Consider the following 26,477-nt stretch of genomic DNA (forward strand, 5'->3'; position numbering starts at 1 on the left):
TGGAGAATCTGTTTCATCCACGTATTCTCTCTCTCGTTCCGTTTCACGCTCTCGATCTCCCGCCACGTTTTTGCGCCGTCGTGTTTTACACAGAAGGAAAGCTCTCCGAGTACTTTCCTATTCAGTTGTCTGATTTCAATGACCAACCTTTCAACCCCAAAAAAGTTTCCCAAGTCTTTAAGTCTTCACTCTCCCCTCACCGGGCTGTTTACTGCATCGTTCCCCTGTGGCACCTATAAATTACTTAAACACTCACCATTTAAAGCAGCAATCCTGCTTTCCTTTTCTTTTTGAAGTAGGGGGTCTCCGGAGCTGAACCGTGTTACTGTCAGCCTCGGGGACCCCCTGCTTCCCGAGATACTTTGGATGGGGGTGCTGGTCGCAGCTCTGGCTAGGCTACTTTGGGTTCTCGTAATGTTGACTTTAAAGCACTCGTGCAGTGAAAAAATTAGTGTATAAAAAGCGCGAATATTATAAATGTGTAAATATTATATAGTGATACAATTTCAATAGTCCTTCAAGTCCATGAACGCCGTAGCTGAATCCAGAGAGCGGTGACGTCATCAGGTGCAGCCGTGCAGGGGTTTGTCTGGTCCCTAGGCATGCAGCCGGCGATTGGAGACGCAAGGAGGACACCGTTCTACACGGAGGGAACAGCCGAGAGATTCCCGTTGCAAACAAACCTACCTACAAGGCGCAAGTTCGAGGGGCTAATTGTAAGTAGGCTTTCAGGTTTAACACTGCCGGAGAGTTGGTCCCATCAGGATCCATAGGAGCTCAGTGTACATCACAGCATATTATAATATTGCAGTATTTTATTGTTTTTTTTAAACAAATCACAATAAATAGTATTCTTAAGGAATATAACATCTCAGCATGGCAGTGTTCAGTTCATTTTGAATTGCAGTCCTATTTACCTCTAACCATTTGGTCTCAGATAATGCACTATTGGATCTTTGTTTCTGTCTGTATCTTCCACGTATGTGCTGGAGTGCCGTGAGGACCTTCGGGAGCCACGTATCAGCATAACAGACCAGGAAGAAGCCACGGTGGGACTATCTGTTTCCGGTCTACAAACTTTGGGTCCATCATCCTTGGTGCCATACAGGTCTATTTTTTAAAGCGCCCGTGTCACGCTGGCCAATAGCAAGCTGTGACATCATCCCTTGTGATTTTCTATTGGTCCACGTGACCAGGACATTTAAACCTACGGAGGTATGTATCTCGGGGAGCAGGGGCCTGAAATTTAATATGGTTCAGCTCCAGAGACCCCCAGCTTCCCACCTATATATTCTGCTCCTCCCGCACATTTTCTATGGTGTAAAGATTTCTTCACAATACATACTGTAACGTATGATGTGTTTTCACCTTCCTTATTTTTTCCCTGTAGAACAGGGTGGCCCTTCTGTAAAGGAAGAACAACCACAAGACACCAGCTTCTCAGGGAGTGTGTTCTATATTCCCATGGTTGGGACACAGCCCGGCTGTGGGACACTGTGTTTTACCTAAGCAGACTTGCTAAGCAAAATCGTAATATCAATAGACATGAGGGCAGGGTGGAGTTCCCTGCGGCTCTTGTGCTGAGCCCCTCCAGGAACACAGCAACCTGCCTCCTCGTGGCTGGTATGGGAGGGAGTAGGGTTCTTCTGTAAGGACCGGCTGGTCACAATTGAATATTTCAGGCTGGTGGAAGAGAGGAGAAGGATCTCTGTGCAGCAGCGCACTGACTCCGAGCTCACGCCACCTCCTCTCCCGAGCCACGCTTACTGCCCTGCAGTATCCTTTCATAGTACACCAGTGGTGCTCAACACCAGTCCCCGAGCTACCTCCCCTCCCCCAACCCAAAATAAGGTCAGGATATCCCAGCTTCAGCACAGGTGGCTCAATCATAGGCTCAGTCGAAGATTGAGCCAGCTGTGCTGAAGCAGGGACAGATTGAGCCACCTGTACTGAAGTATGGATATCCTGAAAACCTGACCGGTTGGGGGGTGTGAGGGGGGGGGGGCTTGAGGACTGGATTTGGCTTACATCACTCTTTGCAAAGTACCAGGCCTGTACGTATAATACCAATAGGGTTGCCAGGTGAAGCGATAAGCATTTTGTGTGTTTTCAGGGTTGCCAGGTGCCCGGTTTTGAACCGGACAGGAAGGTATTTCCGATGCCTGTCTGGCATAAAATCGGAGGTAATACCGGACATGTGTAGGGTATTTTTTATATGTATTCGGGCGGCGTGGGGGTCCAGTATTGTATCCAGTATTTTTGGTCAAGCCACCTGGCAACCCTAAATACCAACATATACTACACGAGCTCCAACGCTGTGCCGGCACCAACATGGCCCCTGGGACTTAGTGAGAGAAATTGTGGGACGATTGCGCAGCAAGGTACCTCCTTAATCGCTCCTTGCAAGTGTGATATATGTTGCCCCTGTATGTAATCATTGTGTTCAGCATACTTGAGAGATACGTGTTACTCTGTGTTGTTTGACCCGAGCCAAGCTGATTATTCTCTATCCCAGGGGTGCGCAATCTTTTCCAACTGCTATATCTATATATATATATATATATATATATATATATATATCTATATATATATATATATATATATATATAAATAAATAATCAGCAGGTACTACCAGATCTTCATCCGGAAAGAAGAGACAGCACACCGCCAGGTTGAAATGACAATATATTAAGGCAACAAAAACCAAGGCTGTGTGCTGTCTGTTCTTTCCGGATGAAGATGTGGTGATACCTGCTGTTTTATATCGCATATGGGATAAGCATCAGTATTTCATTGTTTACAGAGTGCCTGTTGCCTTGTTTCATTATATATATATATATATATATATATATAAGAAACAAAAAGTAGCGCCAACAGGTATATAAATATATATCAAATGATAATAATAATAATTGTAAAATAATTACCCTAAAAAGTGAAAAACCCTTAATAATCTGTAAACAATAATCAATGAAATACTAAAACAAACGTGGATACACAACATGGCAAAATCAAAGTCCAATGTCCAAACCCTAAGATGAGTCCTCACAGGTAACACCAGAACAATGTACAGAGTCCAGGGGCCCACGGCAGCTCTCACATGGAATAACCAGTTCCACAGCAAAATCTATGAGAAAGACAAAACAGAGAGCGCACGCCCCATAGTGTAACACTGTAACATTTAATGTAGGGAAGGGTGGATGGGGGGATTAAAAACACTCACAATAGGAAGGTAAAATATAAGCAGTATGTGATATATAATCACCACCAAGGCAAGTCCAAACCGCAGCAGAGAGTCCAAGATCAGCTGGAGTAGGTCTCCCAAACAGCGCTGTCCCTCCGGTTCACTCGAAATCCTCCAGGTACATCTGGTATCAGAGTTGGCCTTAAAATCACTACATGTGCATCCCCGGCCGTAAAGGATGCACACAACGTGATGACGTAATGCAACTTTACGTACTGGTGGTGATTATATATCACATACTGCTTATATTTTACCTTCCTATTGTGAGTTGTTTTAATCCCCCTATCCACCCTTCCCTACATTAAATGTTACAGTGTTACACTATGGGGCGTGCGCTCTGTTTTGTATTATATATATATATAATACAAAACAGAGCGCACGCCCCATAGTGTAACACATATGTCATATGTTCAGTTTGTAGGTTATGCACTTCTGCGAGGTGACTGTGTGCAGATGTGTAGGGCCGGCAGCTCGACCCTGCGCCCCACTGACACCCCAGGCTGGAGGTGAGGGGAAGTCAGGCAGCGGCACTGTGCTTGCGGGGAGCCGGTGTGAATGTGCACCGATTGTGTTAGCCTGTCTGCGCATGCATGGAGTGTCAATACTCCTGGACAGGATGTGCTGGTATGCCGCTTCTGCATATGCGCAGTCACTCATTTCCGTCACAATTTTCGTCCACCTGAAGAGTATTTTTTTCCCTATGTGATTTTTGTTTGCCACATTGCCGCCGTCACGTGCGCTTATAGTAAGCGCGGCGCAACGGCTTGGTCGCGATCTCTGGAAGTCATCTCAATTTGATTTTTCCAGCGACCGCAGTCTGACGTCGTCGTCACTATAAGCGCAGCCTAAGGGTGCCGGTATCTCTGCAGCCAAAGAACCGTGTGGCTACAGAATGCGGCTTTAAATGTCTCACGGGCCAACAGGAAGCCGTGACATCTGTTGCGGCTTCCTATTGGCCAGCGTGACCGGGACAGTTAAACGGCAGGGATCCCAGTGCCCCCTATGGAGGTCAGTATCTCTGAAATCAGGGGGTCCCCGGAGCTGAAATTAACTGTCCAGCTCCGGAGACCCCCTGCTTCAAACCTGTAATAATAAATAAAACCCCGCAGTGCAGCCTGTAGTGCGGCTTTACAGTGCATTACACGGAGCTCACTTTAGAAATGGGTCACTGCGGGGAAATGCCCCTTTAAATCACCATCAACGTTTACCAACTAGAGGCAATTTGAAAGTCGTATCACACATGGTTCACTTGCATTACCTTCCCACACCACGTACGCTTGGGAAGTGCTAGTGTAATACACAAGTGACTTGATACAATGAGTGATGTTCATAACGCAGAAATGTCACTCCGCTCAGCACCACACTGGCATCACCTTCTCATCCAATCCTGTGCTGTTTCTCCAGTTATATTCCCAACCTCTGTGTATTAATTGGTTCATTTGCTGCAACAATCAAACCATGTGTTCAATGTCACAAAAGGCTAATGCAGATTGCATGCACACAGCGGTTCTTTCCTTGTAGGAAACTCCTTGTTCATGCTAATAAGACTTACTACATTATATAAATGCAAGGACAAGGGAGTGGGTATTAAGTCATAGAAACAACTATATTTTTGTCACCTTTTAGTTTTAATAAGCAGTTTTACTTATATTTTACATACATGGAATGTTGGCACAAAACTAAAGCTGTGAAAACATCTTTCGCTCACAGACTTTGTTGGATCCAGGGCTTTAATTTTCTAAAAAATAAAAAAATAACGACATTAAATGCTTGTAACCTCCTATAATATTGAATGGGCCTGAAGTGTATTGAAGGGCAGTGGTTTGCAACATATTTGTGGTTAAGGAACCCTATAATTACATTGTGAAATTCCGATGAGCCCCAACCCTCTCTAATAGCGCGTCTGAGATCACATGCATTGTAAGGAACCCCAACCCTCTCTAATAGTGCGTCTGAGAACAGATGCATTTTAAAATCTTCTGTATTTTGGTACTATTTCCAAATGAACTGAAAATTGCAGGAAACCCTTTAGGGATGTCCAGGAAACCCCTGTTGAAAAACACAGCTAGGCAATGCATTGCAGGCCTTTTCAAACATTAGGAGGTTGATTATACAAATCTTGATTTTTAGGAACATTTACATCACTATAATAAAAATGTACATTATATGTAAATTGCATGTACATAATACAGCAAAGTATGGACTGGTGTTTAGAGAAAATGTTATGTTAATTATTCAGAATTTCACCTGTGTCAGTTTAACCAGAATAACATATTTCGCCGTATCAAGGCATCTTGCATCAGACAAGTTGGAGAGGAAAACCCTACATGGATCAGTCCAAGGGGCTAAAAATAGGTAAATCGGAAGTTATGTTTTAATTAATGGGGATGATGGTTATTCAGAATTCACAGTGACATACAATGTGTATCACATCTACAGCAGGATGGATATGAATATATATTGTATCAGGTGCACATGCCAGTTGGAAGATCTAAAGTCTTTGAACAAACATTTGCAACAACCACCAATATTACAGTTTATTTAATCACAACTTAAATGTTTTTGCATCAGAAACATATATATATTTTTTTTTTTTGCAGGACGATACATTTCAGAAAAAGGTCTTAAAAGGTGCATTGACTCACAAACACATAATATTGTCTCACTTATCACTCTGATCAGTTTAAGATGTATATTTAATGTTTCAACAAGTAAGCCCTAGTGCAGGGCGGCCAACTCCAATCCTCAAGGGCCACCAACAGCCCAGGTTTTCAGGATAACCCTGCGTCAGCACAGGTTATTGAGCCACCTGTGCTGAAGCAGGGATATCCTGAAAACCTGAGCTGTTGGTGGCCCTTGAGGACGGGAGTTGGCCGCCCTGCACTGGATCCTGTGGCCACTTCTCTTCCCTCCTGGCACGCTTGGTGACATTCATTTACACATAACAGCTACACATACTAAATTGTAGGTATAACGCAGAGAAGAAACCCCCCCCAGAGGAAGCTCTCTAAAATGTAACCCTCAGAAAATGCACATGATGTGTTTCATCATCATCAGCGAATGTACGTAAAAGACCAACAATTTAAATACTACAAGGAAGGAATAAGTGTTCAGCGTATTCGTCTATTAATGCATCTTATCATGGAACAGCGCCAACGCACCTGGACTGTAATTGGATGTAAAATTAGGTGTGGACAGTGGAGAATTGAGCTGAAAAGCGTGTGGTCCTCAATACTACAATCCTGATCAAACCCACCTTCTAACTACTGAACGTTTCCATGGCAATAAGCCTGAAATTACCATCAATACCATAAAAATACACAGTACTTTTTTCAGTATTATGACTGACGATTGTAACCAATTGATAGAATAGTTTAAAGGTTGTACAAAAAAAAATAATCAATCTACTCGTTACAATACATAAAGGATATATATATACTATATGTAGGTAGGGATCATCAAAATCATTTAAAAAAAAAACTTCCAGGACACTAAATAGAAGTCGATTCCTCCAGTTTTTAAACAAGTAATGACATTCCGCTTTGTTGCCAGAGAGGCTAATAACACGTTGATAACAAAGGGTGATCAGCTAGAGAATATGTATCGGAGGAAAGCTCTTAAAAATGTCTTTATAAACAAGATGTGTAAATTAAATACTTTGCTACAACTGAAAGCTGCTGACGCTTTATCAATAGCTCACTGAAATGAACAGACCTATTGCATGAACACGCACCAGAACAGGCCACTGTTAACTGCATGCAGATGTTAGACGGACGTGGGACTTCCATCTAACCCAAACAGCACGGACACGTCAAAGCAGGATCACATATTCATCTACATTGGGACAAGGCAGCTTAGGAACTCACATGGTAAAAAGTGATTAGGTTTCACTTGTGTTTTGGCCTTTTTACTTAAAATGTAGGGGCAATATTAACCCTCGGCTTGGAGCTTTTCCTCACTAAACTTCGTTTCCTTTTTTTTTTTTGGAATAACCCGTTTCCCCTCCTAACGAATTTGATGATCCCTGCACATTCCTGCAGATTTGAAAGAAGAGAGTGAAGAAATGTTTTGGTGATCACTCCACAGAAAGAAAAAAAACAAAAAAAATCCATCCATTTGCACATAACCAGTCCCGAAACGTTGGTGAAAGACTTAGGACTTTCCGTGTAGAGGCTCAGACGCGGCAGGTTCTTCACTTTCATGGTCGTCCTCCTCCTCCTCCTCGCAGTCTCCGTCTGTTTGCTGCTCAAGTTCCTCTTTCGTGATCATTTCAAAATCATTCCCATTGCCACTACTGTGCTGCGAGCCTTCATCTTCGCGCCGGTCACTGTCTGTGTCCGATTGCCGCTCTGCGCCGGAGCCCTCTGATCCTGATCCCTCGGCCGCCTCCACCTTCCCTCCTTCCTCTTCCTTTTTCTCGCTGTCCGATTTATCCTCGCCATCTGCTTTTAGCGGCTGTGTGACCTCCGAGTTTTCGTCTTTCTTCTGGTCGTTCCTGGGTCCTTTGTACTCATGCGTGTAAAGCGGTCGGAAGGAGTCGATGAAACCCACATCTGCGGTCAAGTTCGGCAGGAACCAGAAGTGGTGTCTCCCTCCGGTCAAGAGCCAAATGATGAGGAAGAGAATGCACCTGGCTAAAAAACAGAAGATATACAGGAAGTGATGAACTAGACGCGGGCAGAATTTACAGGTTCGTAGAACTCTGGTTAACGGTCCCCAGAGGAATTCAATACGGAATATGTTTAAACAAAATCTTAATAATAATAATAATAGCGTGTTCTTGTATAGCGCTGCTAGTTGTACGTAGCGCTTTACAGAGACATTTTGCAGGCACAGGTCCCTGCTCCGCAGAGCTTACAATCTATGTTTATGGTGCCTGAGGCACAGGGAGATAAAGTGACTTGCCCAAGGTCACAAGGAGCCGACACCGGGAATTGAACCAGGTTCCCCTGCTTCAAACTCAGTGCCAGTCAGTGTATTTTACTCACTGAGCCACTCCCTCTTAAAAGTAAGTTATCAACATATAGGATAAAGTATCTGTTGTCTAAATTTAGCATAGATTGAACGGCTGTATTTTTTCAACCATATCTACTGTGTAACCATCTACTATATAGATTTAGCAAGTTATGCTATTCTGATGAGTTAGGGGACAGAGGAGAGAGTTTCATTCAGTAAGGAGGAGACATTCAGACTATTCCACAGGAAGGAAAAGGAAACGACAAGCAGCGCGAGAACAAATTCAGAGAAAAGCCCTACTCTTTAGCACAGGGGTCGTCAACTCCAGTCCTCAAGCGCCACCAACAGGTCAAGTATTGGGGATATCCCTGCTTCAGCACAGGTGGCTCAGTCAAAGACTGATTGAGCCACCTCTGCTGAAGCAGGGATATCCTTAAAACCTGTCCTTCTGTTTGCCCTGGAGGACAGGAGCTGGACAGCCCTGCTTTAGCTGTGCCGAAATAAGCAGGTTGCCGTCTCTCTCCTTATTTAGCCCACGGTCGGCTGCCCAAGGCGTACAATGCAGCAGGTTGGAGCGTCTTGCCAATCCCTGACAGCAACACAAACGTAATATCTGCAATACGAGTTTACAAAGATACGGTGGGCGGATCTGGATGAGAAAAGTGAATCCAATCGTTAGCCAACCCGTGCAGGTGGTGTGCTAGGACAGGGGAAAACATCGCAGAAAAAGGATGCCACCCAGTGGCCAACACCTGACATAGCATCGCCAAATACCATCACCATATAAACACCTGAAAAGGTCTCGTGGTGAAGAGAAACTTACCAACGGCAAGAAGAAGAATACTGGCAACAAAACATCCTGCCCCCACGCTCAGGTAATAAACCCCCACTCTCATCTCCGCAGGCCACAGGGGGAAGAGGGTCGCCGCTATCACAGCAATCACTGCAACAGAAAGAGGCCCTTTAATTCATGTTGGGTCCAAAAACGAATATTTCTAACGGTTAACGGATAAATATTTGCTACGATGCGGACCAATTAAAACCAGTTGGCCTAGCAACATGCTGCAAAGCGGCGCACTAAACGTTACTCAGGTGGGAACGGGCCCTACAGCAGGGCTGGCCAACTCCAGTCCTCAAGAGCCACCAACAGGCCAGGTATGAGGGATATCCCTGCTTCAGCACAGGTTGCTCAACCATTTTGACTGAGCCGCTGCCTAAGCCACCTGTGCTGAAGCAAGGATTAATGTTAAGATCACAATGATATGTTTGTTATTAGTTGTTACAAATGGCAGTAAGCTTATCTGTGACAGCATTAAAGCCGTTACACTTCTCATCCACTCCCGAAAAACAACTTTGACTGGTAACAAGGTTCAAAACCAGATCGTGGTCAGGAAAACTACATTTCTTAATTACGTTTTATGATCTGATGCCACTTTAGTTATTTATAACATGTACTTGGCTTTTTGATTCTTCATCTAGGAAACAGTTTTTATCTGCACTTAAGATTTCTTTTGAATCTGGAGAAAGCAACAATTAGCTTAAACACTGGGATATATTTGGGGCATTAATAGAGCAACTGCCCTCCGTCATTGGATGGCGGTAGCAGTTACCAAGAGGTAATAGCCATTTAAGTACAGTAATTATAGGTGACAAACATCCACACACAAAGTTATTCACTGGCTGCACGTACTTACCAAGGATGAGGCCCATAGCAAATGTTTTAAAATGGACTGGGTCGTATATCCACACATATACCTGAAACATTGTGAAAATGTATACATGAGAAAATATTTCAACATTTAAAAAAAAAACACAAAAAAAACTCATGTACCACACAGAATCAATTAATTAAATGCAGACTTTACAGGTGTTAGTTTGGGATGGGTGTCCTCTCTAAGTTTCACACACGCGCTTTAGTACAGTGTTTTCTTGGCGAGTCGCGCGTTAGAAAAAGTTATAAATAAATACTAGGCTGTTCATCCTCGGAGCGTTTATGAGCCATTCCAAAAGGTACAAAACACTTCCAAAAACGGCTCTACAGATAGATATCCAGCTGCATTCAACGCGAACCGCTTCAGTCTACGTCTGCGTCGCCCCAAAGGCGGACACCTGATGGGATTACCCAAGAGCTGCTCCCATCCGCACCAGCATGCTAAGGGTTATTATCTGCGTTTGCTTGCTGCTGTGTTTCGTCCGTCCCACCCTCTGGAACGCTAATCACCCAGGAGGACAAAGGGATTGTGAAACCACAGCTGCATTCAATGTGAACCTCTTCAGTCTACATCTGCGTCGCCCCATAGCCAGACAGCCTTTGGCGCAGCTGAAGGGTAGCTAAAGGGTGTGAGCTATTTGCTGCTGTTTGGTAATGTTAAAGCTTCTCTATTTCAATCAAACTTCCAGCCCTTTTATCCCCATGTACCCAATTTTCCAACTATCTGTTCATGAAATGTCTGTGTATGGACTGTATAACCCTGTTCATTTACTGTAACCATGTATTGTTATCATAACTCTGTGCCCAGGACATACTTGAAATTGAGAGGTAACTCAACGTATTACTTCCTGGTAAAACATTTTATAAATAAATAATGTAGATGAATACAGAGATATATAGAGATATACATATACATTAGACAAAATGTTGCACGCGCTATGTAGGATAACTCAGCGGAGGGGTAGGTGCTGCACGGTAAAGGTAAATAATAGAAGTCATTAATGATCACCAAGGTGATCAACATACCAGCACAGCAAGTAGAAGAAAAGGGTGTTTATTCAGTCCCTCGGGCAGACATATCCCGACATGTCATGTCTGCATGATGGACTGAACAAACACCTTTTCTACGCTCTGTGCTGGTACTTAGGTGATCAAGTTATATCTTTATCAGATCATGCATCCAAAATGTAAAATCTTGAATACCAATAAATAGAGGTGACAAAAAACTAAGATGTTCGCCTTGACATTCCTTCTCTTTGCTGCTGGCAGAGCACGTAACATACAGAGCGCCATCGCGGTTAAACGACTAGCTACATTTTTGCCAGGAAATTGACCCCCCCGATGGTGCGCCTCACCTCGTTACCGTCCAGGAAAACTTGATCCTCGTGCGGTTCTAGTTTAAACTTTCTCTTGGTTTCCTTTTTCTTTGGTGTTCCGGGCGTCTCGTCCTAGAACAAGGAAATGTGTGTGTGTGTGAGAAGGCATATTAGTACGTGTGCGCTGGCCTACGTGTTAATCAGGCTCATCGCGTTTGTGGCAACAGGCAAATCCCCCCTAAACAAAAAAGTAAAGCACTGGAAGAACTCTGATTTAAGAGATTATATTGTGTGTGTGTAATTTTACTTTGTTAAACATACAGTTGCACTAGCCTCTCTTTGCACTAGCCACTCATAATAATAATAATAATTGTTTGTTCTTGTATAGCGCTGCTAGTTTTACGTGGAGCGTTACAGAGACATTTTGCAGGCACAGATCTCTGCCCCGCGGAGCTTACAATCTATGTTTTTGGTCCCTGAGGCACAGGGAGATAAAGTGACTTGCCCAAGGTCACAAGAAGCCGACACCGGGAATTGAACCAGGCTCTCCTGCTTGAAACTCGGTGCTAGTCAGTGTCTTTACTCACTGAGCCACTCCGTCGCCCCTCTTTGCACTAGCCTCTCTTTGCACTAGCCTCTCTTTGCACTAGCCTCTCTTTGCACTAGCCTCTATTTGCACTAGCCATGTTCCTCATGCGGCTCCCTCACAGGAAGAGACAAAACCGTTGCATTTTTACGTTAAAGCAGCAATTCCGCATTCCTTTTTTTGGGGGTCCCTGGAGCTTTAATTCATGCTGGTCAGCTCCGGTGACCTCCTGCCTCATATCATATATATATATTTAAAAAAAACAAACAACAACATGTTCTGCTGCTTTGAGGATGACTACATTCGAGCTTAAAGCGATTGCCCTTTTCAGACTGTCTTGGATGATAAACCATATCTACGAATGACTTATTAGAACGGATTACGTGCAAAGGTTTAACAAGGCCGCCCAGGGACTAAAACTTACAGCTTAAAACTGAAACAAGAGAAGCTCACGGATCACTGAACTCTACAGAAACTGCTTCTTTATCTCGCCAGTTCAGAGCACGATACAGGATGAACTATGTTAAGACTTATCCCATTCCCTGACCGATGGGTTTGCAGCCCCATGCTGGGGACCTTTTATTCTACTTACTTTTTTACCTTCCTCTTTATCGCCCTCTTTTTTCTTTTCCTTCTCCTTCTTTGCCGTTTTCTCCTCCTTGGAAACCTCTTTCTTGCTCTTTTTCTCCTCTTCCTTCCCACTGTCGGTCTTCCCTTTCTCCTTCTCCTTCTCCGGCTTCATCTTCATGACTTTCAGCGCCCGGTGAAAAAACTGTTTCTTTAGCAGCCTTACAAAAAAGGAGAGAAATCTTCACTTTGGAACTTTTAAACACCGCAAACCGCACGCCCGTATGCATATTAACCCTTTGTGGCTCCCGTGATGTGGCAGGCCAGGGGCTTGCAGCTCATTTTCTAGGGAAGATCTCGTTCAGCGCTTTACAGCAGCGCAGAACGCCATCTACCCGGCAGGACGACTCCCCTTTCGTTGTGATAACGCGATCGCGATGTGCCGGACAGGTCGGGGTTAATCTGTTGCCGCCGTGGTGAAACAAAATACAGAAATAAAATCGTATTTTGACTTATTTCTTACTTCACTAAAACGCAATAAAATGATTATCAAACGATTTTTTTTTCGGAGTCGCACAAGATGGCGACTATTACAGCGTATATTACACAACGGCTTTTAAACTCACCAAGGATTATGGTCATTATGGAATTGATGCTACAAGTTTCTTTACCTAGGAACACGCAACCTCCGTATTCTTTATTTTATCTTCCAGAAGGTTCTCTGCCATTTGGAGTTAGGCTCTTGGCTTCAATTTCAGAAGGTGCAGATACAGGGGTGTCAAATGCAGCCCCCAAGGGCCACCAACTGGTCAGGTTAAATATATCCCTGCTTCAGCACAGGTAGCGCAATCAGTGGCTTAGACATTATGACTGAGCCACCTGTGCTGAAGCAGGAATATCCCTAAAACCGGGCGCGTTTGTGGCCCTTGTTTTTTTTTAACCCATTCTTTTCATATTTTCACAAGGATTGGGCGATAGGGGGTGACCAGAGATGAAAAATGCCATTTCCAGCTCTGGGGACCACCTAATTCCTGAGATACCAATGAAGGTAGCGAGTTGCAGGACCCTCAAGTTAAATAGAAGGGAGTACCGGTGCTACCATAAACGGTATCTCAGTAACCAGGGGGTCCTCAGAGTTGAAATGAGTATGGTTCAGCCCCGAGGATCTCCTGTTCCCATCCTGGTAAACACGGGGGGAGGATTGCTGCGCTGGACACATTGTTGCCAGAGGGTAACACAATGTGGTAACGCAGCATTCTAATGATCTAAGTTTGTAAGCACCCTGACTGAATAAACCATTAGTGGAGAGAGCAATACAGCAGTAGTGAAGCTTACTGAGGGTACACATCATTTTTGTGTCGTTTCTAGTGCGATCATATTATAAGGGATCACTAGATTCCAGGGATCCCTCCACTTTCCCCTGCTGTCCATTTTTCTATTTTCATTTGATGCACGTCGGGAGATTTCAAATGGGGTAAAAGATAAGATTGGAGGAGTTGAGATTAGTCTGGTCCCTAATGCATAGGACATTGCAAATGTCATTCATCGCCCAAACCTATGGGTATCTGAGTAATAATGCTTTTGCAGTTATGCTTGTGTGGGATATCTGGATTTTTAAAAAATATGTACACAGTTTGTGGTCCTTTTTAGAGTATTTAAAACCAGAGACAGAACATGAAAACACAGACAGAGCTCAGAGTAGAGTCAACATGAAGTCCATTTTTATGTAAATAGCAGTGACGTACCAGGTTCCTGGAAATTACCCAGTACCCGGACATATTTGAGCTACCCAGAAATTACCCGGCCTAGGGCGTAGTAACCGGGGGGGGGGGCGGGTAATTCCGTCCTGCTCTGCTCCCTCGGTGATTCTCCTCAATCACTCCCCTTCCTCCGGGGAGAACAGGACGGAGAACGGCAGGAGCAGGGCAGCAGAAGAGGACAGCAGGCGGCGGGAGAGGACGGCATCCTGCAGCGGTCAGCGGGCGGCATCCTGTATTGGTCACCTACCGGCGGCGGCAAGGAGGACCATGTGAGCAGAGCAGGCGCAGCACAGGACGGCCGGTGAGGAGCGCTACAGCGCTGTCGTCCTGTGCCGCTCACATGGTCGCCCTCTCCCCTCTGCCGTTATCCCCTGCCGCTGCTGGCTGTTGACCTTCGTCACCGACGGCCATTGTCCTCTCCCTCTGCTGTCCTCCAAAGCTACCCGGCCGGGTAATTTTTCTTTTTTCCCCGGGTACCCGGGGAAATACATATTTACATTACTAGTATATAGTATTGACCATACTAGTTTACATGTGCGTAGAATAGCGTGTGCTGTGATTAAGAGATGCTTTTCACATGCAATCTCCTCCCTTCTGCGATTAGCCAAGTAAGGGTAGAGGGTATAAAAATTATTCTAGTACTGGCGAGTTACGGACTCCGGAGGAAGCCATTTCCAGGCGAAACGCGTCGTGTCTGGGGGTTCCAGAGAGACGTCTGTCCTATACATCACAGGTACTGGAAGTGCGAGACGCTGAACGCGCACACGCGGAGGTGACGAGACTGCAGCCCCGGAGATTCGCTCATTTACAGATTGTATCTGTGTTTTAAGCTTGAAAGATTGTACTCTAGGTGCACACTATTGATTTTATTATTTCGGCATAAAACTGGTTTGAGACGATCTGCACTATTTTTCGCCTCATTTCCCTGAGTTTAACCCAAGCGCCGACCAGCCGAATTTATATTGCCACTGTCTGGGGTACGCTTTTTGAATAATGGAATAATGGGCGTAGGATCACAATTGGCCTCTACAAAAACGCACCTCCAGAGTTGAATTACCTCTACCTACAACGGCTGAATGAGTGGCAATAACGGTCAAATATATTTCCCGGTCATGTTTTAAAGGGACAATTCCTCTTTAAAGACCAGCACGACATTTCCGACATGACTAATCAGTGATATTGATAAAAAATCTTAAAATACAGGCTGCTGTGTGATGGGGAAGCATCTTCTTTCCGTGAATCCATACCTGTTGCAAAATTCAACCACAGATTCCCGGTTTGTAAATAACGCTTCTTCTCCCTTCTTTGCTTTTGCCCATTTTGAGTCCAAAAGGCGTTCCACGGCTTTAGAAGCTAAAAACAAAAAGAATAAAAAAAATGAAAGAAACAAGTGACCATGGTAAAATCTTCTCTGATTTAAAGACAGGGCAGCACAACGCCAGTCATCAACCCCTCCTACCTTCCCCCCCCCCATGCATCAGGTTTTAAGGATATCCCTGCTTCAGCACAGGTGGCTCAATCAAAGACTGAGCCTCTGATTAAGCCACCGGTGCTGAAGCAGGGATATCCTTAAAACCTGACCTGTTAGGGGGGGCTTGAGGACTGGCGTTAAGCCCCCCGCCCCCATGTTAAGGTCAAGCCACACTTTACCTTTCTCTGCCATCTGTGTTTGTTCACGAAGCCAGAGAAACCCAAACTGTGTTTAGACTTCTGCCCACACTTTCCCAGCACCACAACTACTGAGAAACGTTCCATGATCACATCCTGTATGAATGTTGTCGGCATTCCCAGATTTAATGGTTAGAAATAAGCAAAGGATAACCAATGTCATCATTTAACACTACAAGCAGCATATCTTTACCCACAATGTACTCTGTGCTGTATGTATCTCTCAGCCAGGAGAGGTTATTCCATATTGATATGTACAATACAAAATAATGCATTTGAAGGAATGTGTTCTTAAAGCAGCACTCCTGGCGACATTGTGTTATTTGAAGCTGGGGGTCCGCGGAGCAGAACCGCGTTGATTTCAGCTCCGAGGACCCCCTGCTTTCAGAGAAACCGCCGCGGGCGCTGCTGGTATCTTCTCAGTTTAAATCTCCTGCGTCACATGGGCCAATAGGAAGCCTCGAGGGATGACATTGCGGCTTGCCATAGGCCCAGAGGGCATTTAAGCTGCCGTTTCGGCACGCCCGTCCGATACAAGCATCTTGGAAAGCAGGATGTCCCCCCGAGCTGAAATCACGCGCGGTTCTGTTCTGGAGACCCCCTGCTTCAAACCTACACAAAGTGGCGCCAGGAGTGCCTCTTTACAAACAAAAAGCAATGTGGCAAGTATTTGTATTGCCCCTTCCCTGCAATCTATTGCCCACCCTCTGGCAGTAAATGGGATAGCAGACTTGCAGGATTGACAATACACTCCCAAAGAGAAACATGTGTTAATAACAGTCACACAGCTCCGCGCGGATCTTTTCCCAGCCCGGCTAATGTGCGTTCCAGGAGAATCCTACCAATGAAGTAATCAACTCTGTGGCCCATCATATTGGTGGATTTGGAGGGGCAGTTGAAGCGCAGGTACTTGGCTATTGCCTTCTCATCTTTGGTCGGCTCACCAACTTCCTGCAAGACAGAGACCAGTTTTATTTGTGTGTGTGTTTGAGATATAGATAGATATATAGCTAGATAGACAGATGTGTTTGTGTGCGTGCATGTGCATACGTGCATCTATGCCCACACACACACACACACACAATTTTTTTTTACAACATGCATTTCTAGGTATCCAAACCCCAGAGATGCATTGAAAGCAAACGTTAATACTATAACAAAAGTTCCCATAGAAAGAAACAGGCGAGTCCCTAATTTCTCTATTATCACATCCCCATACTAATAATTAGCCACTTTAATACCGCTAGGCACTGAAGCGTGAATACAGATGTAAACTTTAGTTCAGGTTTGTAATAAACATTTCTACAAAATGTAATCATTTTTTTTAAAATGCAACTTATGACTTGGGCCGCGTCCATGGGGAGCGCGACGCGATCGCAATGTCGTGCGTCTATGAGGCCGGTCATAGGCTGCGCAACGGGAAGCGCCAGCGCTCGATGAGCAGACAAATAAATGTGTTTGTCGCACGACGGCCGGAGCTCCGTGACGTCGCGCCACCCGGTCGCGCCTACCCCTAGGCTATAAATCGCTCCAGCTACAGGTGCGCGTGACGCCACAAGCACGGTCACGCACACTTAGCATGGACGCGGCCTTATGAATGAAGTCTAGCCACATTAGATTTGTATACATTAGAAAAGAGGCGCCCAAGAGGGGATATGATAACTATATACAAATATATTCAGGGTCAACACAAAGAGCTTCCAAAAGTATTTATCGCAAGGAATGCACAAACGAAACGGGGCCATCCCTAAAGGTTGGAGGAAAGGAGATTTCACCAGCAACAAAGGAAAGGGTTCTTTACATTAAGGGCAGTTACAATGCGAGATTCATTACCCATGGAGACTGTGATGGCAGAAACAATAGATATCTTCAAAAAAACAGTTGGACATCTTTTTAGAAAGGAAAGGTAATACAGGGATATACCAAATAAGAAAACATGGGAAGGATGTTGATCCAGGGAGAAATCTGATTGCCAATTCTTGGAGTCAGGAAGGAATTTATTCCCCTTTATGAGACATCATTGGATGATATTTAAACTAGGTTTTTGGGTTTGCCTTCTTCCGGATCAATACGAAAAACAAAAGCTTCTGTGCGCTCAAAATCAACAGCAACAGCCCCTAAAGGGATAGTATGACACAAATTCTGATAAACACAGAGCATTTAGTGTAAAACAGAGCAATGGTGACAAGCATGTGCAATATTCAATGAGAAATCACAAGGAAGTCCATATAGAGTGGGGTGGCAGGAGTAGTAAAAGTGGAGAGGGAGGGGGATAACCCGCGGAACAGGAGTATTCCGAAGCTGGGGAGGTGACTCGTGCTACTCTTGGAAAAGGTGATCCTGGTACCAGCAACAGAAGAAATTAATCTAGGACAAGAGCGAAGACAGGAGAACCTCCAATGGAGTAGTATAGACAAGCAGGTTAAAAAAAGTAATGCACTCACAAAGTTGAACGTTAAAAAAAAGCATTAGCCAGGCTGTCTGAAAAATTCTGCAGTTCTGGCGCATCTGATATTAATCTGGCGCTGTGGCCGCTGGCGCTGTTCCTCCTGGAGTCCCAGGAGATACAAGTGCAGAATTACGGTGTGAGGTTCGGGAGCAGGATGACAGCGAAGGGAGAGCACAACTGCTACGGATGCCTGGAAGATCCAAAAAAGCTTCCCATGCATCCGTAGCAGTTGTGCTCTCGCTTCGCTGCGATCCTGCTCCGGAACATCGGACCGTAACTCTGCACTTGAATCTTCTTGGACGACAGGAGGAACAGCGCCAGCGGCCACAGCACCAGATTAATATCAGAGACGCCAAGGGAAAGCGCCAGAACTGCAGAACTATTTGGACAGCCTTGCTAATCCTTTTTGAAATGCTCAAATTTGTGAGTACATTACTGTACCTTTTTAACCTACTTGTTTATTAATAAGATAGATTGTATATACTACACCATTGGAGGTTCTCGTCTTAGATCCATCTCTGGATCAATATACTGTCAAATACAAATATAGGATAAGAATCTGTCGATTTAAACTCAACGGACATATGTCTTTGTTCAACCTCTGTTACTATTAACTGTATTTTACACTGCTAGATTAATTTACAACAGATAACGCTCTGAAACAACATTAGAAGATGAGCATTAAATAAGCTGCTTGCGCACTTCGCATGTAAAAGATAAACCGTTTTATAATACCTGTTTTTACCAAGGAAATATGATAACTGGGCAAGTGGATAAAACTCTTGCAGACTGAGTAACCTTTTAATATGACACTTGGCCAAGACCAAATTCAATCCATGTCGTCCCAGAACGCTCCCCGTTCTGCTGGGATAGTGCTGCAACACAACCATTTAACAATATGAAAGTAGTGAGGGAGAAACTGGCTGCAGCACGTATTGTCGTTTAGAAGACATGGTCGGCTTTCCTCTTGGAGCCGGATTTTGCCTCCCCTATCTCTCTCTCTCTTTTTTTTTTTTTATTGACACTGAAATCTTTATTAAGATTTATAACAGTTCTTGGATAAATAATAAATGATCGCAGGGGAGTATTTCACACACAGGAGTTTATGTCAGTACTTTGACACATTCAGGAATAATTAAATCACTTTGTGCATCAAATGTTCACATTTAATGCCATTGCCAATCAGATGCAATTCACTTTGTTTATTATTATCATCGTTATTTATTTCTGCGGCGTAGTACAGAGACATCAATGACAAACAGAATGACATACAAATAAGGACAAAGAAGCACCAACAGACACTGAAGGTAACGAGGGCCCTCATCCGGAGAACTTGCAATCTACAGGATGTTTACAACAACATAGCTTTGCTAACTCGGCATAGCGCACGCAGAGCTGTAACATCTGGGGTTCCCTCATTGAAGTTAACAAGACTATCAGTGAGGAGAACATTTTAAGGATGTAACGCAGAAGGGGAAAGCTCATATCAGTGTTCACCTACCGAGCACTGAGGTCCTTTTTATAACAATACTGCTAATTATTTGGTTGACCCTCCTTCCTCCCCCCCCCCCCCGTGTGTCTCCCTATCAGGCAAAAAGTATAAACTCTAATTATTAATTACTGCCAAATCACAGTATTAAACGTCTAGGTAAACATCACCACAACATTTACGCGTTTTTAAAATACGAAGGGTAATATTTCACATGGACTTGAGCCACCAGTCTTCTGTTTAGATGGTATTTACATGGGCAGTGGTTGACAAATCACCAAAAAATCTACTCGCCACCTAGTACCAAACGTGTGCTGCTTGGGCCAATATTTACTCGCCCGGGGGTTAAATCCACTCGCCCGGGGCGAGCAAATGTATACGTTTGTCGAACACTGTACATGGGTATTATAATATTTTCTATGAGGGAACATTGATGTTATAGCCTTAGATCATGGAGGCGGGCCAACTCCAGTCCTCAACAGGTGGGGGTTTCAGGATATCATTGCTTCAGCACAGGTGCCTCAATCGGTGGCTCAGTCAATGACAGCCACTTGTGCTGAAGCAGAGATTCTTAAAACCCGACCTGTTGGTATCCCTTGAGGACTGGAATTGGCCACCCCATGCCTAATTTATGTCTCCATTGTTAAAATGCACGTATGTCAAACAAGTTAGATAAACTGTGTTAGTGTTGCATCTTACTATTGATCATCTATCACCAGACAGCTGTTTGCTTCAAAGCAAACTGGATAACACAGCCAATAGTATTGTTAGTTTGGTCTACACACCCCAAAGCTCTCACTACCGTGCACTTTTGCTTCCTGCAACAGATTAGCATGTTCCACTTTACGATATGGTGGGAACAGTAAATGTGAAACTGTGATCAGTGCTGGTGTAACAGTCCCGACTGCACTGATCACAGTTTGACATTTACTGTTCCCACCATATCGTAAAGTGGAACATGCTAATCTGTTGCAGGAAGCAAAAGTGCACGGTAGTGAGAGCTTTGGGGTGTGTAGACCAAACTAACAATACTATTGGCTGTGTTATCCAGTTTGCTTTGAAGCAAACAGCTGTCTGGTGATAGATGATCAATAGTGAGATGCAACACTAACACAGTTTATCAATATTACCGGTCAGTATCTTGACATCCCCCGGTGTGGTTTATCTGTTTGTTTTGTTTTTGTGTGTGTTCATAACTCAGTTATTGTTTAGTTGTTTGTCTGTGCTCACGGTAGTTTTGTTATTTTTCTCAGAACAGTTAATGTATTTGAATTGTAAGAAGAAAAAAAATGACAAATATTAAATGTATCATAACTATGTGATACAAGACATAAGAGGATGAGAAGAGAGAAATGTAAGACATGCCAATGACTGCACTGATCGTCCATTTACATTTCTGAAGGCCTAAACATTTAATAAAACAAACAGTGCCTGCATTTATTGTATGTCTTTATTTATCAGGTTGCTAAAGGAATACAAATCCGTTCATGCTGAATGGAAATGAACCCAGCAAGTGAAAAAAAAATTGCACGAAGCACATACTGTAACTATATTTGTTTAAAAAAAATAAAAAAATAATGTATAGGTAACTGCCATGAATAGTTAGAACATATGACAGCACGTGCGTGCAAAGGAAATGATTTTTTTTAGCTCAGTAAACATTTGATTTCTCACTGCCAAAACTACTAGGGAACCAAAATCCTTCTCTATTATTTATTAACTTCTATCTTTAATGAAAGGGTTTGTACTATGCCCAACCTTACTTCTCATAATTAATTATTTAAAATCCCTTTGTGCTGTAGTCTTACTTAGTGGTAGTGTAAAGCAATGGAGTGTAAAGCAATGGAATGTAAAGCCAGCCCCGCATCCCAAGGGTCAAAAACAAAATTATATATATTCCAAGAAAGCATAGATAACCAAATAAATACAATTATACATACTTCCTCTTGAATGCTCCCAAATCATGTATGTGTAAACATATGTTAGGATAGTAGTAATCGTTTTTTCAAGATCTAGAATATTTATATGATATATGAATCGGCGCCGATTTGGGAGCAACATACGTATGAATCTTTGAAATCTTGCTTCTTACATTTGGCACAGATCTCTTTGGAACAGTTGCTGACCCAAAATATACCTAAAAATGGAGCAAAGCCCCTTAAAGCCTTGACACATTCCCAAAAATATGAGCTTGGGAAAAAAACTCCAGTTTTGTATATCTTTATTTGTACTACAGTTAGTCCTCGCTATCTAACGTTTCACTTTACGAGTGGCATATCCAACGCTTTACAACGCAACCCTATGGGCCGTTTTTCGACGCCGGAATGCGTTATCCAGCTCTCACCGCCACTGATTAACATGGGACTCACTTTACAACGGTTTCACTATCCAACGCTACTTCCAGAACGGATTCCCTGGGATAACCGAGGACTGCCTGTACTATCTTAACATATGTTTACACATGCATGATTTGGGAGCATTCAAGAGAAAGTATGTATAATTGTATTTATTTGGTTATCTATGCTTTCTTGGAAAAGAACACTAAAACAAACACTAGTTTATCAAGAAAATACATTTATCTTTTGAAAAACAAAGCACTACTTTACAGTGTCCTCTTTGTAATCCCCATCAATGCCATTTGAATTGGATTCTTTAATTGCTGATCATGTAAGGCCCGTTCTATAGTGCCTGTGCTTGCTGTGCCACGCGCACTTATAGTTGGCTGACATTAGCCAGCCTTTCTATAATGGCACCGCGCGCGCACAGTAGGGAGAGTGGATCCGGCCGAAAGGTGGGATGAAAATAAATAAATAAATAAAAAATAATTTGCGCCGCTGTTCATTAAATGCAACCATGTATTATCATAACTCTTTGCCCAGGACATACTTTAAAACAAGAGATAACCTCAATGTATTACTTTCTGAGATATATATATATATATAAAATAAAAAAATAAATAGATGATACCGTTCTGTGGCTAACGAAATGCTTTTATTTGTGCGAGCTTTCGAGATACACTGATCTCTTCTTCCGGCGATGTTACAATGAATGAAGCAAGCAAAAGCTATACTATAAACAGTGTCTATTGGAATGTTATCTGTGCTGGTCCTTCCCCCGGTGTGGATGTGTTTTATGGCTGGAGGTGTCAAAAGGTTCCTGAAAGCAAGTGATGAAAGAGTGTGTATGTGTATCAGTGTGAATAAAAATTAATGGAGAGCCCACAGTATATACAGTGCTTTACAAAAGGTGTGTGTGGAGTGGATATAAATGGTGTGGGTGGGTTTTTTATTTTTATTCACACTGATACACATACACACTCTTTCATCACTTGCTTTCAGGAACCTTTTGACACCTCCAGCCATAAAACACATCCTCACCGGGGGAAGGACCAGCACAGATAACATTCCAATAGACACTGTTTATAGTATAGCTTTTGCTTGCTTCATTCATTGTAACATCGCCGGAAGAAGAGATCAGTGTATCTCGAAAGCTCGCACAAATAAAAGCATTTCGTTAGCCACAGAACGGTATCATCTATTTATTTTTTGATTATTGAAGCTCGGCTAACATGGTACTGATACATTATATATATATATATATATATATATATATATATATATATATATCTCAAACCTCCCTTCAGGTAATGCTGCCCAGTCTCTGTGTGCACACAGTTGTGGTCATGAAGACCAAAACAGCCACGTGTGTTTTCTTGGCTCTTTAAACGCACACAATGTTTAATGCATTCACTGCAGGGCAGCACATCCGTGCATCATCCGGCATGTACACAGGCTGCATAATATAACGATCCCGAGCATCTCTAGCACCCTTCTTCCTCGTGAAGAAAGAAAAAAAACCTCACCCTCCAACAAAACACAAAGTCAGCGTGTTATAGAGTAGGGATGAGTATCACCTGCCGCTAGAACAATGGGGTTCCCAACTCCAGTCCCCAAGGACCATCAACAGGCCATGTATTACGGCTACCCCAGCTTCAGCACAGGTGGCTCAGTCATGTTTTGCTGAAGCAGGGATACCCTGCCCTATAAGCAACACCCCCCCCCCTCACCACCTGACCTCAGGCCGGACAGAGCACCTCCCAAGCGTGGAGGGGAGGAAGCGGTGTCCAAGCCCCCTGCTCTTTCACATCCCCCCACAGGCGGTAACATAGCCCCAGGACCCGCAGCCTCATCTAGGCCCCCTGCTCTCACAACCCCCCAGGGCCAGCAGCCTCCTCTAGGCCCCCTGCTCTCTCTCAACCCCCCAGGGCCAGCAGCCTCCTCTAGGCCCCGGCGGCCCCCTCCCCACATCCGGGCGCGGGGACCGGCTCCCGGTAACAGGGACACAGGATGACGTGGTGACTTTGTGTGTGTGTTTAACCCCCCATCCCCCGGCCGGGTACCTGGATCCTCTTCTTGTGTCTCCTCCGCTCCGCCATGTTTGTCCCGGTGTGTTTGCGTGTGACGTGGAGGCGAGGGGGGGGGCGGAGCGTGTGACGTGAAGTCGGGGGTGGAGCGAGCATGCGCGCGGCCAGACGCATTCACGCGGCGTGCGCGCGCACCCACTGACGCCTGTGTACGACGCGCACAGAAGGATGAGGGGAGAGGCTGAGGTGGGAAGGATGAGGGACAGGTGGGAAGGATGAGGGACAGGTGGGAAGGATGAGCGGAGAGAGGGGGAGGCGGGAAGGATGAGGGGAGAGAGGGGGAGGCGGGAAGGATGAGGGGAGAGAGGGGGAGGCGGGAAGGATGAGGGGGGAGACGGGAAGGATGAGGGGAGAGAGGGGGAGGTGGGAAGGATGAGGAGAGGGGGGAGGTAGGAAGGATGAGGAGAGAGGGGGAGGTGGGAAGGATGAGGAGAGAGGGGGAGGTGGGATGAGGAGAGAGGGGGAGGTGGGATGAGGAGAGAGGAGGACGTAGGAAGGATGAGGAGAGGGGGAGGAAGTGGGAAGGATGAGGAGAGGGGGGAGGTAGGAAGGATGAGAAGAGGGGGGGGGTAGGAAGGATGAGGAGAGAGGGGAGGTAGGAAGGATGAGGAGAGAGGGGGAGGTGGGATGAGGAGAGAGGAGGAAGGAAGGATGAGGAGAGGGGGAGGTAGGAAGGATGAGGAGAGAGGGGGAGGTAGGTAGGATGAGGACAGGGGGGAGGTAGGAAGGATGAGAAGATGGGGAGGTAGGAAGCATGAGGAGAGAGGGGGAAGTAGGAAGGATGAGGAGAGAGGGGGAGGTGGGAAGGATGAGGAGAGAGAGGGAGGTGGGATGAGGAGAGGGGAGGAAGGAAGGATGAGGAGAGGGGGAGGAAGTGGGAAGGATGAGGAGAGGGGGGAGGTAGGAAGGATGAGGAGAGGGGGGAGGTAGGAAGGATGAGGAGAGGGGGGAGGTAGGAAGGATGAGGAGAGGGGGGAGGTAGGAAGGATGAGAAGAGAGGGGGAGGTGGGAAGGATGAGGAGAGAGGGGGGGGTAGGAAGGATGAGGAGAGAGGGGAGGTAGGAAAGATGAGGAGAGAGGGGGAGGTAGGAAGGATGAGGAGAGAGGGGGAGGTAGGAAAGATGAGGAGAGAGGGGGAGGTAGGAAGGATGAGGCGAGACGGTGAGGTAGGAAGGATGAGGAGAGACGGTGAGGTGCTCTTGTCTGACCCATTCTGAAGAATAACGCCCTTGGCCAAAACTCCCCTTCTAACTATTGTCTTGTTGTTCGATTGCCTTTAAACCTTTACACATGCTTCATTTATACAACGCCCATAACCTTTTAGACCTTCTCCAGTTAGGACTTCGCACAGTATACTCAACTGAAACTGCACTTAACGTAGCTAATGACCTCCATATTGTTGAATCACAAGGAATGTACTCCATTCTCATTCTTCTGGATCTCCCTTCTGCTTTTGATACTGTTGATCATCATTTGTTTTGGCACATTTTTGCACTCGTGGGACTGCCCTCTCCTAGGCTTCCGATTGCTTCCCACCACTCACTCCATCAATGTCTCTTGCCAACTTTACCTCAGGATCTCTTGGTTTACCTCAAGGCTGTGTTTTAGGTCCCCAACTCTTCTCTCTCTATACGCTCTCCCTGGGGGATCTCATTAACTCCTTTTGGCTTCATCTATCCTCTATGCTGATGACACACAACTATATGTATCTGCACCTGACCTTACACTGCAGTCCAGTTACAAATTACAGAACTTCGCACCCTCGGCCAAAATGGCCCTTGCTTGCCACCTCAAACTCAGTGGCAAGTATTCACCAAACTCTGAACACCCCCACCCTCTCAAAAAACACAGTTTGCTCCTCCCCTCCCCCCCCACACCCCCACGACAAGGTCTCAGCAACATGACACCATGTGGACGGAGAGATGCACAGCAGTAAGGCTGAGATTATACAGCCTGCGATTACACTCTCGCTTGCGTGCCAACCTCAAATTGACTAATGCTTATGCCTTTGTGTGCGCATGACGGAGTGCGCTGGGGTGACCGCGATTTGAAGAGACAAAAAAATTGTCTTTTCACGCGCTGCCACGTGACGTCAGCGTCACGCTCCGCCAATGAGGGCGAACCAGCTTCGTGAAGCCCCCGCCACACCCCCGCATTGCCGAAGCACGAGCAGGGATCGCTTCTGCAACAACCGCGCGGCAAGCGGAGTGTATGAGCTTAGCGTAAGGCTGAGGTGCCGGCGCTGTACGTGCGCCTGCGAGGCTGGCGGCGCGTGCAGCCGAGATCCCCGGTCTGCAATGAGCTGCAG

The 26,477-nt window shown here is 45.0% G+C and overlaps 1 protein-coding gene across 1 annotated transcript; it reads right to left on the reverse strand.

The window, feature by feature from the left end:
• Positions 1 to 7,191: 7,191 nt before the first annotated feature.
• On the reverse strand, positions 7,192 to 24,303 carry SEC62 (SEC62 preprotein translocation factor). Its single transcript, XM_075570833.1, has 8 exons — positions 24,146 to 24,303; positions 16,651 to 16,759; positions 15,388 to 15,493; positions 12,406 to 12,601; positions 11,267 to 11,359; positions 9,895 to 9,955; positions 9,024 to 9,143; positions 7,192 to 7,878 (listed from the first exon to the last, which is right to left on the reverse strand). Exons 1-8 carry the CDS (start codon positions 24,281 to 24,283, stop codon positions 7,397 to 7,399), a joined length of 1,305 nt encoding a protein of 434 aa, XP_075426948.1. The 5' UTR covers positions 24,284 to 24,303; the 3' UTR covers positions 7,192 to 7,396.
• Positions 24,304 to 26,477: the final 2,174 nt, after the last annotated feature.

Source organism: Ascaphus truei, chromosome 14, assembly GCF_040206685.1.
Source record: "Ascaphus truei isolate aAscTru1 chromosome 14, aAscTru1.hap1, whole genome shotgun sequence".
NCBI lineage: Eukaryota > Metazoa > Chordata > Amphibia > Anura > Ascaphidae > Ascaphus > Ascaphus truei.

What these genes read in the sequence shown, in the direction of transcription:
- SEC62 (XM_075570833.1), bottom strand. Translation starts at nt 24,283, where the DNA reads ATGCGTCTGGCCGCGCGCATGCTCGCTCCACCCCCGACTTCACGTCAC. An exon ending in GTGGTTGAATTTTGCAACAG is followed by an intron (nt 12,602 to 15,387) that starts GTATGGATTCAC and finishes CTTTTTTGTAAG; the next exon opens with GCTGCTAAAGAAACAGTTTT. An exon ending in ATAAAGAGGAAGGTAAAAAA is followed by an intron (nt 11,360 to 12,405) that starts GTAAGTAGAATA and finishes TCCTTGTTCTAG; the next exon opens with GACGAGACGCCCGGAACACC.